General features: G+C 49.4%; 1 protein-coding gene across 5 annotated transcripts; it reads right to left on the bottom strand.

The window, feature by feature from the left end:
• Positions 1–1,716: 1,716 nt before the first annotated feature.
• MEAF6 (MYST/Esa1 associated factor 6) lies at positions 1,717–11,941 on the bottom strand. 5 transcript variants are annotated; one of them, XR_005222800.2, is made up of 8 exons: positions 11,782–11,940; positions 10,852–10,967; positions 10,030–10,246; positions 9,411–9,456; positions 7,843–8,035; positions 3,840–3,897; positions 3,162–3,195; positions 1,717–2,508 (listed from the first exon to the last, which is right to left on the bottom strand). XR_005222800.2 is itself a non-coding variant. In XM_037881775.2 (8 exons), the coding sequence occupies exons 1-8, from the start codon at positions 11,875–11,877 to the stop codon at positions 2,500–2,502; spliced, it is 741 nt and encodes a 246-aa protein (XP_037737703.1). In that variant the 5' UTR covers positions 11,878–11,941; the 3' UTR covers positions 1,717–2,499. The 5 variants fall into 5 exon arrangements, 4 of the variants coding, with proteins under 4 accessions (XP_037737703.1, XP_037737706.1, XP_037737707.1 ...); XM_037881775.2 differs by lacking the exon at positions 3,840–3,897 and adding an exon at positions 4,002–4,031 and having other exon boundaries at positions 11,782–11,941; XM_037881778.2 differs by lacking the exon at positions 3,840–3,897 and adding an exon at positions 4,002–4,031 and having other exon boundaries at positions 10,159–10,246; positions 11,782–11,936.
• Positions 11,942–12,496: the final 555 nt, after the last annotated feature.

Below are 12,496 nucleotides of genomic sequence, written 5' to 3'. Positions count from 1 at the left end.
ATCTCCCTGTCCCTGTCGCTGAGCTGAGTAGGGCACCAGACAGTTTGCATCGAAACAAAGAGATTCAGGAGCTGGGGCGGGCAGAGAGCACAGGCAGGCCTCTTGGGAAAGGGGAGAGTTGGCTGTTTGCTGAAAGTCATCACCTCCCCAGAGATTCAAAGCCCAGGCCCCAGCCCCAAAATGCCAACCCCTAGCTCTTTGCTGATGGCTCTGCATTAACCTTGCCCCCCTTTACGATCGTTAGAGTACAAATCTCCTTCTGCATAAGTGTCTAGGGAACTGTAAGTGATAGCACGGATCCACCAGCCAGAGCACAGAGCAGTACCCACTGCTGTCACCACCAGCGCAGCTTCCATTCCAGCACACTGTGCCCGGCTGCCAATGCAAGCTGTGTCCACCGCACCCTTCCGGCCGACGCTGGCTGGGAGCGGCAGCAGGTTTTCCAAGGTCGGAAAAGGTTCGCCAACGATACTCTACCAAGTTCATGCCTTTCTGCAGTCCCTGCGTTGGGCCAGGATAAGGGGAATTAGCACAGGAAAAGCTGTTGTGGGTTTTCCATGCTACCAAGGCCGAGTAGCCAAAAACTCAAGGCCAGAGCTGTTCTTATTCCAAAGCAGCTGGGGAACACAGGGCGATTTTCAGGACTTGTCCAGTTTCTTGGATGTTTACCCATCCCTAGTTTTAATCTTCTGACACTGCCAAGTTATAATGCAAGGAAGAACAGATTAGAGAAGAATAAAGCAGAACAGGTGTGCCTCTTCCTCTTAAATCAGTGTCTCTCAGCACTAGCCAGCACTCCACGCTAGCCAAAACAGCAGCCGCCCCTGCCCAGAGAGGCTGCCTACAGGAATTGCCCAGCTACTACAGCAAGTGTGACTCTGTGGGAGAACCCAAGACTGGAACGTACAATAAGAAGGGACTCAGCCGCTGCTGCTGTCGCTTTGGACTTTCCCCGCAGGCAACCTGGCCTTAAATGAGTGTCTTGGTGTAGAACGGCACCTAGCAGTCCTTGCATGGTATTGAAGTCAAGCCTCTGCTACTCCACTGGCAAGGGCAGAGCTGCAGCCACCCCAGCAAAAGCTAGGAAGCAAATGGAGTCCCCAAGAAGGCAAGGCTCAGTAACATGGAGTCTAATACGGAGCAATTGAGGGGCGCAGCACACAGACCTCATGGCGATTTGGAGAGGTTTAAGCAAATGGGCACAACTCCCTTCCAGAGACTGTAGCATGAGAACAAAGGTGCTAAAACCCCACTCAGCCCCAGGTAACACTGGTGAGCGGCACTCAAAGCTCTGCCCACAGGAAAGGGCAGCACCACATTCCTGACCCTGGTTAGGACACTCATCCCTGTGCATGGGCGTGCTGGTTCAGAGAACAGTCAGGGCTGCTCACCCATTACCAGGAGGTATTCCGGCAACATCAGCAAGTGGTCATGTCTGCCCAAGATCTCTCTAGTTGTGAGCTGTGAATAATTAGCACAAAAGGAGGCTCGTTCCTGGCTCCCTTGACAGTCACCACTGTGTGTGTATACAAGGAGGAGGAGTAAAGGAGACAATTCCTAAGAGGCTCATGGAGCTGCATAAACACACGCAGTATCTGAAAGTAGAGGAATTCAGGAAAACCTCACAGAATAAATGGAGAAGAATGATGGAAATTCTTGAGTGGCTTAGAACAAACAAAACACAGAAACGTCTCCAATTGCAAAGCAAGACATGAGAAGAGAGACAAACGTGACTTTTATTGTTTTATATACAAATGACAGATGTTTGTATTAAAAAGAGAATCCACCCAACCTTTAGGAGCAAGATGGCTTCGAGGTCCAACCACTCCCTGTAGCTCAGTGCCCCGAAAAAAACGGAGGGGAAGTGTTAAAATCAAAGATGAAGGAAAGGGGTGAGCCACTTTCTTCTTTACTAAGGTAAGAATTCAAGTGGATCATTCTGAAAAATGAACAGCCTAATCAGATTTAAGAAGGAAAAATCAAAAGCCAATTTGTCAACTGTATAGTTTGGTTTAAAAAAAAACAAACTAAATATCAGCATTAAAAAAATAACCTAACAGATTTACAACCTGCATGGGACACACAGAGCCACGCCCCCATTCCGGTATAAAATGGAACAACGACATCTCTCAATGGTTATTACAGACAATGGTGATGGCAGCAGCAAAACCAGCCGATTGCAGGGTGTGTGTTGCCAGCTGTGGGGGAAGAATGTCGCACTCGGGAACCAGAGATCGGTGACACCACAGCTTAGTCCTCCTGCATTTCAGGTGATTTTAAAATGACACAAAGTACATGGTCCAATGTAGCCAAACAAGACTATCCCCCCCCCGACCCCCCCCAAACACACACACACTTTAGTACTTTTGAGTGAACTACTCCTATGTGCAGACACTCGGTGGGAGAGCTGCCCATTGTGCTCATTCAGTCGACTGATGTTTTTCTTAGTGTGGACTCAACGTGGGGGCCTAGATCCGGGAAGCTTCGGCACCGATGAGTCTAGTAGTCCTGCAGAGAGGGGAAAGGGCAGGTCATTAATATCCCCCAGAGTAGCTTTCACAGCTTTCACACGCAACGGCATGAAGCACACACACACATCACTCTTTGCAGGCAGGCAGAGAGAAGAGAATTTTACTGTAGCTGAACACCCTCATCTGCACTTCAAAATCTTCAACTAAGAGATATGTCGACCAATCACCAATAGTTTTCAGGTTTCAGAGTAGCAGCCGTGTTAGTCTGTATTCGCAAAAAGAAAAGAAGTACTTGTGGCACCTTAGAGACTAACCAATTAGCTCACGAAAGCTTATGCTCAAATAAATTGGTTAGTCTCTAAAGTGCCACAAGTACTCCTTTTCTTTTTGCCAATAGTTTTCAATTTACTAGATTAATAATCACAGCTGGAAAGGGTGTGAAACAATTTTTCTTGAGTAAAATATATGGGGCTCTCAACTGTCACCAACATCTGGTAACAAGCAACAGATAAATCCAGCTATGATAAACCCACAAGGAAATTGCTCATTTCACGCTAACTATTCCCCCACCGTGAAAATGAGAGAGCATAAACCATGGCAGACGCAGACTCTAGAGTGCTGGGGATTAGCCTGCAATCTCAGAGTACAGACTAACAATAAAAATAATGACACAGGAGGACTGATACTTACAGCTCGTGGCTTTTTGTTTAACTTGAGATCAATCCTGTGATGGGAAAGAGAAGAGAAATGTCCATTTCAATACATTACACTTCAGTGGGAGTTCCAAGAACCAGCTACAGCATATGGCACAGGCTACAACAAAGGCTATTTGGTTAATTCAATCCACGTTCTCCGAACTGGACGAGCCAAATCATTGTCCCAACATTACTGGGCAAGGACCAACAACATCAATGAGAGCGGACTCTTTACACCTTGCCGAAATGCATATTCCACCCACTCAATCAGAGAAACAGTTATCAAAGGTTCATAATAAAATCACAGGGAAGTTATGCAGCGTGCAAAAATGGGATTAAAATGCATGCTCTATGTTAATTTGTTAAAGAGATAGATGTAACTATGCCACAGATAATTATTCAGACATAGTGGTAATAGTTACTTACTTGGACTATACAGAGAAAGAGGATTTTGAGACAACAGGTATTATAAAATCAAGGGGATTGGCTTTATTACATTTCTCCAGAGGAAAATATTCAAATTTATGCCACTAATCTCTTTAGGAAGCAAAGCCAGAAATCAGTTTTTAACTATTTATTAAGATAAAGTTTATCTGTAGTTTTAAAAACGAAATAAAGAGGCAGAAGAGTAAAGTTGATTTAATTTTGCTGAAGTTATTAAATAAAATGTTACCTCCATCATGTTTTTCTGTTTTTTAAAAAAACTTCCCAGCCTAACCTAATATACATACCTACAATTAAACAGATAAACTATGGGTTAGAAAGGTCTCAGAAAGGCACATCGGTGTCTACACACTAACAAGACAGCACAAGTACTAATTCAAGTCAAACTTACTCAAAGTCATAATCAAACATGCCAGGCGGGCTGAGGGGCAGCATTTGAAAGGAAGAAAGCAATAGCCATTAATATACTAATGAATTCAATAAATAGGTTGATTAGCCACCCTAGCGAGATTATAGAAAAAAATAAAGCCAATGTCCAAATGCCATAAAGTTCTTATTTTATATAGAATATGTTATTTATTTATTTACCAGAATTTGGCACAAAAAAGCACTCCGGACTCGGGAGTGCAGAGCCCCCCTCCCCAAGTGGATTGCTGGGAAATGAGGTGTTAAACAGAGGAAGAGTGGTTTATGTAAGGTATTTTTATATGCAGAGAAAGGAAGCCATCAGCTATTTGGAATAGCACATTAGCTTCCAGACAGAGACTGAACTTTCAATGCACGCAAAGACAACCAAGTGGGCACTCAGAAAGCAGAGGCTCTCTCTAGATTATTAGGGCAGAAGCAAAGAAGTTGGTTCAGGCAGCTAGATGGAGGATGTCATACAAATATTTAGCAATTTTGCATTCAAATATGGTTGTATGCACACGAGTGCGCACACACACACACATACACACACACACTTACTTTTCACTTATAAACCTAAAAAGAAAACATTGTGAATTGTTTGAATCTAGTTACCAAACAGTTACACTCCCATCAGCAGACTCTAGCATCCATACACACACGCTCGCACATCCACCATGGCGCTCTGTTTTCAGAGAGCTCCTCCTGGAATCCAACAATTGTACTGGTTAGAAAGAGGGAAGTTAACATGACACTTCAATGGTATTAAGTCCTAACTCAGTAGCCTCGTTGCAACGGAACGTCTAAGAGGAAGCAGCATTCCTGCGGAATGTGAGCTATTCCTCGGCTGATGCAAGTAGCTGAATTTGGGGCACTTTGGTAGGGAATGGTATCCCTGGCACTTGCACAGCAGAGTGGAACTAAGGGCCCCCATGAGCGATGGCCAACGCCGTTCACCTGGTTCGCCATGTTCAGATGCCAGACGTGAGAGCTGGATATTCATGCTAGGTGCCCGCCACGCCGGAACAGCACCAGTACTGCTAGCAGAGCTGGTGAGGTATAAAGTAGGAAAGCTTGGACTACTTTGCAAGCAGCGTCAGCCATGCCTGAAGACAGCCCATTCCAGTGGCCACCAAAGCTTCAGTCAGCACTCAGCTTACGCAAACAACTGGGAGAGCCGTGAATCAGGATTTGCAGTCAGAGGGCAGCCCCAGTGACAGACTTTCAAGATTTCTTATATAATACTTTCATCTCAGGACATTCAAGAGAAATGGGCAAACAAGGAGGTGTCTGTTTCCGAAGAGCATTTCCCAGTATATTTCATTTCAAAGCACCTAGAGTTACATCATTAATTTCTTGCGACTAGCTTCATGTTCCTGGATGGTGCCTGGAATTTTTCCTTTGCTGGAAGGATTTTAGGAAGTAGTTAGTAAGAACAGTCAGTTTTTACGTCACAGAGCTGTATCAAATACAGTTAGACTTGTCAGATTCAGTAACTGGCCACACTAAGGCATTTTAGAACAACAGTCAATTAATTGTAAGTGACTTTGTATTATTTAGATTTTTCTCTCTGCTTTACATTCTAGGATCACAGGAACTGCCATACCAGATCAGACCCGGCTTCCATCTTGTTCAATGTCCTGCTTCCAACAGTAGTCAGAATCAGCTGCTTCAGAGGAAGGTACAAGAAACCCCGTAACAGAATAACTGGCCCAGAGTGGCAGTTTCTTTCTAACTCCTGGCGCTAGTGGTTGGCTTATGCTCTGAAGCATGAAGGTTTATAAAGTTTTTATCAGATCTAATGTAACTGTGAACTTTCTTATTGCCTACATAAAGGCTTACTGCTATTTGAATCCTACTAAGCCTTGGTCTCAAAGATATCTCATAGATGGGAGTTCCACAGGTTAAGTATGCTTTGTTTCAAACTAGTTCCTTCTGTCAGTTTTAAATGTGCTGTCTATTAGTTTTACAGGATGTCCCTTTCCTCTCATATTGCAAGAAACCTATAATGTTATCTACCCCTTCATATAACACAAGAACCAGTGGTCACCCAATGCAATTAATAGGCAGCAGGTTTGAAACAAACACAAGGAAGTACTTCTTCACACAGTGTACAATCAACCTGTGGAACTCATTGCCAGAGAATGCTGTGAAGCCAAAAGTATAGATAAGTTCCTGGAGGATAGGTCCACCCATTGCTATTAGCCAAGATGATCAGGAATGCAACCCCACGCTCTGGGTGTCCCTAAATCTCTGACTGCCAGAAGCTGGGACTGGACAACAGGGGATGGATCACTTGATAATTGCCCTGCTCTGTTCATTCCTTCTGAAGCATCTGGCACCAGGTCACTGTCAGAAGACAGCACACTGGGCTAGATGGATCATTGGTCTGATCCAGTATGGTCGTTCTTATGTTCTTAAACTATTGTTACTTCTGTAATTGTTTCTAGCTACCTACAGGAAAAACCAAAAAGGTCTTTCTAGACTACTTCATGATTCCTAGCTCATGAGGAACTAAAAGGAGATATAACTGAGCAAACATTTTTAAATTGTAATATTATAGCAGAAGGAAATCCTGGATCTAAGAATTAAAGAGACACTGACACCACAAAATCCAGTCAACTTCAAAAAGTGAGTTAAATGTATTCAGTGTAGTACTCAGGCAAAACACCTGCCCATAACCCAGCAGTTCCCAATTGTGAGTTGTGACCCCAAATGGGGGTGCGCCTCCAGCAGATGGGGCAGCAGTGATCCCTAGTGTGCAGAAGATGCCATTTTGCTCTGCAGTGTGTCCTCATATGTATGGCGCATGCGAGGTCACGAAGCCTGGAGGACACCATTTTTCTCTACAAAATGGCATCCTCCACACAGAGTGACTTTGAATGCACAATACGTACGAGGTCACATTGTGCAGAGGACATCATTTTGTAGAGAAAATGGCATTATCTATGTGGTGTGACCTCACACGTACTATCTCTAATAGGCCATCTCTAAAGCCACCTATTTCAGAATTGGCCACCCAAGGGCAACCAAGTGAAGGTTGTGAGATCTTTACTACTTCTTACATGGCTGTGAGGTCAGCTTCCTTACAACAGCTTCCTTACAACTGCGTTCAAATGAACATGAAAAGCAAGGCAGCTCCAGAACACCACATGGAACAGAGGCTCAGTCTGGAGCCAAATGACAACAAAAATGGCTTGGGATCAAAGTTTGGATGAAAATATCCAGGATTTCCAGGACTTTTATAATCACTGGATTCCCAAAGCGTTTTTGTTTATTTCCTGATCCTCTTCCCCAAACAGATCTGTCAACGTCCCTACCTCACTCAATTCCAGAGAACAAGATGCAGGCACCAAGGGGACTGGATTGTAACCTCTCCCCCTGGGAGGCAGGCCAGTATTATTCTGCTTTACAGATTGAGAAATTGAAATGGCACAGAAAAGGGAGTGGTCCTGTCCCAGGGCCACACAGGTATCTTATCAGAGCCAGGATTAGAAATCAGAAGCTCTTGCCTTCCAGTACCCTGCTCAGTCCACTAGCCCAACTATTTCTAAATGTCTCCCACTCTTATCTCTCCCGGAGATTATGGGAGCGGGGCCAGACAGGTTGTCTGATGTCACCCAGTGAATGTAATAAATTTGATTCAGTGATTTGCAGGTTAACGTGAAGCAAGAAATCAGATCGTCATTTGCGCTTAATGACCCCAACTAACCAGTGGTCTGAACTGCTCATTGCTTGAATACATTTGGCTACTTTCAGGCCATAATGCCATTTGGGCAACAACCAGCTGTTCAGAGGACGTGGTGAGGGCAGCTGGCCCCACTAACCTGTGTCGATTTTTGTTCTTCCGTTTTTTGTGGCTGCTGTGGTGACTCCCCGAGGAGGTGGAAGAAGCGGCTTTCTGGGGTTTCACTCCCTGCACAGTCCCATCCAGCTCTTCAGTATCCTCCTGGCTGGGCTCATTCTCCTGATTGTGAAAGTCTGGAGAAGCATCACTCTCTGTGCCACTACCTGGCTCCTCTAGAACACAACAAACCCACAAGAGCACAGCTGTTACTCCCCATCCATCAGTCCCAGCACAGACCCTGGTGAATCCCTTCGCACCCAGAATAAGGAAGCGCTGGAGCCAAATCCCGAGTGCTTCAGCAAACCGCATATGGAAGCCACATGGAGGGCAGCTTAACGTCTCCAGTAGATAGCAAAGAAAAAGGTCACTAAGCGGGACTAAGCAGCATTTCCTCAGTGTGGCAAGTTACCCCCTTAGAAACAGATGCATGCTAGAATCAAATCCAATTCAATCAACACCTGATTCAGGAATAACCCGGGTAAAAATGGATTTACTGCATACCAATTTCTATAGTATATGCCACACAATGCCCTTAAGCACCCAAGAAAGAGCAAAAATTCTCAGCCCCAAAGGCAGAGAGCCAGCACTGCACCTAATTGCCCCAACAATCCCTTTTATCGTGGATTAAAAGTTGGTGCACTCAACCTCTACATCAAAGCCGAACAGTGAGCGATTCTGCTAACTCAGGAGGGAAGATGTAAACTTGTGTGAAACTTGTGACAGATGCCAGGGGTTCTGGGCAGCAGGCACTCAGATCCACTGACAATTACTTACCATTTAATGTCAGGAAAGAAAAAGAGCCAGAGCTCCAACCCCCAGAGCCTCACCTCCCAAAAATACCAAACCCACTTAAACACACTTCACTTGCAGACAGCAGTTCAAGCAGACACAAAAGATAATGCCATTGCTAAAAGAGAGGTCTACATTTTAACACATACACTTGTAATGAGTACAACTGTGACCTTATTTAGAGCAACACAATTGCTGGGGTGTGAAAAGCAGCACACCTAACCGACAGGGAATCACAAGGACCAATAAAACAGTGCTGGAAGGGGAACCCTCTAACAGGACCATAATTACCCTTGGTCGTGCACCTGGTAAGGGGAGAAGCATAGGTGCTGACCCCATGGGTGCTCCAGGGCTGGAGCACCCACAGGAAAAAATTAGCTGGTGCTTAGCATCCACCAGCAGCCAAACTCCCCACCGCCACAACTCCTGCAACAGATGGCCCCCGCTGATCAACTCCTCCCTCTCCCTCCCAGCGCCTCCTGCACGCAGAGGAACAGCTCCGTGGCATGCAGGAGGTGCTGGGAGGCAGGAGGACCAGCGATGGGGCGTGCTCAGGGGAGGGGGCGGAAAGAGGCGGAGAAGGGGCGGGATGGAGTTGGGACGGGGCCTGGGGCTGCGCAGGGGTTGAGCACCCCCAAGGAGAATTAGAAGCCGGTGCCTGTGGTGTGAAGAGAACAGACACGTGACCTAATTCCTCAGGAAGCAGCTTGCTTCATTCCAAGTTAGTCAGGTGGTGAGAGGAAAGAAGTAGCAGCTTACGCTTTTCAATGAGCTGGTCCTGAACTCCGGCCAATGCACTGACTGCCTAGAAAATCAGAAGGCACATTAATAAAGACAGATTCCCATTTATTATTTTTTTCAAGCTCTCAAAAGCATGCAAGGCCCCTCACAGCACAAGAAGTGGTTCTTTGGTCTCTGCTCCAAAGACCCTGCAGTCTAAACTCAGCATGTCACGACAGGAGAGGGCATTAAAGCCAAAAAGGAAGAGAAGGGAGAATGTCAATGAGGGCAGAAATAGGATCGTGAGACACAGAAGTTTCTTCATTGGTCTGTCCCCCACTCCCTCCTCTCAGAGACATTTGGGCATTGCGGCAGATGTGAATTTTATGGGCAGATGGGAGATGCTTGTGAGAGGAGAAGACAGACCAACAGACCCACTGAAAGGGCACAAACTATGCCAAGGGGACTAGTCCTAAGAACAGGGAGAGATCAGCTACCCCAGGGTTTCCTCTCAATGAGGCCAAAGAAAGCAGAATAAACAGGCTATTTTCCCCTTGTTAGGTACAAAGTGAACAACTGAAGGAAACTCCATGAAGAACAATTCAGCACAACCTGGAAGAAAGGAGAAGAGTGAGAAATGACGGAGGGGAGAGCGTACAATATAGGATCTGTTCAGCTCAGATTTGTCCTCCCCGATGTTCATGGGCAAAGGCCAGGCAGTTCTGCCCAGGAAGCTCAGGACTTGAGTTGGCGTTGCATGCTGCCAGGCCACAAGCGCCGTACTCACTGCTGCGGAGGTGACCGAAGATTTGCTGAAGAGTCGTTCAGCTTCTTTAAATTTCCGGTTCCTTCGGTCATTTTTGCTGTTCGAGTTTCTGAAATACACAGCACGGCCTCATTGCAAATATTCAGTCACCATGTCAGACGGTGTTCTGTTCCCTTATCTACCCACGCAAGGCATAACCTGCAGGTTACGACAAGGCAGGAAGACACTGCAGCCCAAGGACACTGCACAAAAGTCCCTAATGGACCAGTTACTAATCCCTGAGAATGCCCTACACCTATGTCCTTAGAGTTATCTGAAGAGAAATCGTGCCTGTTACATGCTGTGTCCCCTGAAAACATATGGAGACTTGGGGAGCTCCACGAGTCCCTGGTACCCATAAGGCCCCCTTTAGTGCTGGGAAGAGGGAGACAAGATACAAGTGCACAGAGAAGTTTTATTGGCTGATATAGTTTCAACTGGTCCACACACAAGGCATCTTAAGAGAAACAATGCCCTGTGTATTAGCTAACCTCAGAGACCATCCCAATCTCTTATTTTTTTAAAAGTTCCACTTATCAAAGCTGTTTAGAAGCCAGAACCTCAGGACTGGGATGGAAACATATTACGAAGCAAAAAGCCCAAAAGTTACATGCCAGAGTGAAACTACTATCCCCTGAACCAGGGCACCCAGACAAGTCACCTCTCTCCACTCACTTCTGGTTTGTCAGGTAGCGGTCCCAGCCACGGATGATGTTGCCGTACATCTGGGTGTCTTCTAAGTAGCTGCCCTCAAAAGCATAGATCTGCCTCTCCAAATTCGCTAGGGTCTCCTGGTATAAGAAGCACAGAACAAAAGAAGACGAGGCTCACGCCAGCACATCCCCAGAGCCGGTCAATGACCCAGGGGTACCAGAGCTGGCCACTGCCAAGGGACTCCCAGGAGTCTGCAGAGGCTGTGAGAGCTCTGGACGTGGGTCAGCTCCCCCAGATCTCATGGCTCATGCCTGCTGCAGGGGAGCAGGCAGGGAGGGATGGGGACCGATGGAAAAGGGGGTGGGGGGAGGATGCAGAAGATGCCTGGGGATTCGTGCCTGTTGTCATGGAAGCGGGATACCCCCCAGATACCACTACTCTCCAATGTGCCCTCTATATCCCCCCCGTTTTCTAATCCCCCCCAGATTCCCCCATCCTCACTGCCCCCCAGAGCCGCTGCACCCCAATCCCCACCCCAATCCTCACTGCCCCCCAGAGCCGCTGCACCCCCAACCCCACTTCCCCCCCAGAGCCGCTGCACCCCAATCCCCACCCCAATCCTCACTGCCCCCCAGAGCCGCTGCACCCCCAACCCCACTTCCCCCCCAGAGCCGCTGCACCCCAATCCTCACTGCCCCCCAGAGCCGCTGCACCCCCAACCCCACTTCCCCCCCAGAGCCGGTGCACCCCGGCCCCGCTCCCGGGCTCTCCAGCCCCACTCCCCAGACGCCCCCCTGGCCCCACGGCGGGGCTGCGGGCCCAGCTCGACCCGGGGCGCGGGCGGGAGGCCGGGGGGGGCGCGGCCTAGCCGCCTCCCCAGCCCGCGGCCTCTCGTAGCGCGGGCGGCCGGGACGCGGCGGGAGCGGGGCGGCCGCGCCCCCTGCCCCTCACCGCCAGCTCCTGCTTGCGCTTCACCAGCTCGGCCAGCTCCCGGCGGGTGTCGGGGATCTGGGGGGGGCCCCCGGCCTTGGTGTGCAGCGCCGCCATGATGGGCTGCGGCCTGCGGCGGGGCGGGAGCCGCGCCGGGGGGAGGGGGCCGCAGCCGGGTGCGCTGCCGGCCTGGGCCGCCGGGGGCAGCGCTGAGACCCGCCCGCGCCGGCCGGCCGGCCCCGACCCGGGAGCCCAGGCTCCCCGCTGCCCCGGGAGGGGCTCCCCGCTGCCCCGGGAGGGGCCCCCCGCGCCGAGACCCCCCGGGACCTCCCGGGACCCCCCCGCGCCGAGCCCCCCCGGGACCTCCTGCACCGAGCCCCCCCCCAAACCCTCCCCTGGACCCCCCGCGCCGAGCCCCCCCCGAACCCCCCGGGACCTCCCGCGTCGAGCCCCCCCCCGAACCCTCCCCTGGACCTCCCGCGCCGAGCCCCCCCCCGGGACCTCCCGCGCCGAGCCCCCCCCAAACCCCCGGGACCCCCATCCACCGCACACCGAGCCCCCCTCGGGACCCCCCCGAACCCCCAGGGACTCGCATCCACCCCGCACCAAGCCGCCCCCCGGGCATCCTGCTGCACTGGGACCCCTCTAGGACCCCCCTAAATCTCCCAGGCACCCCCATCCACCACGCACCGAGACACACACACCCCATATCCCCATCCACCCTGCAGCGAGCCCC

Source organism: Chelonia mydas, chromosome 19, assembly GCF_015237465.2.
Source record: "Chelonia mydas isolate rCheMyd1 chromosome 19, rCheMyd1.pri.v2, whole genome shotgun sequence".
In the NCBI taxonomy this organism is placed as follows: domain Eukaryota; kingdom Metazoa; phylum Chordata; order Testudines; family Cheloniidae; genus Chelonia; species Chelonia mydas.
This window is presented reverse-complemented; position numbering and strand designations above follow the sequence as displayed.

Bases quoted from the DNA above. Each gene is read 5' to 3' on its own strand.
- MEAF6 (XM_037881775.2), bottom strand. From the start codon at position 11,877: ATGGCGGCGCTGCACACCAAGGCCGGGGGCCCCCCCCAGATCCCCGAC. The intron at 9,457-10,029 runs GTACGCTCTCCC...CTGATTTTCTAG, and splicing joins AGCTGAACAGATCCTATATT to GCAGTCAGTGCATTGGCCGG. The intron at 4,032-7,842 runs GTTAGTGGGGCC...GCTGCCCCTCAG, and splicing joins AAGAACAAAAATCGACACAG to CCCGCCTGGCATGTTTGATT.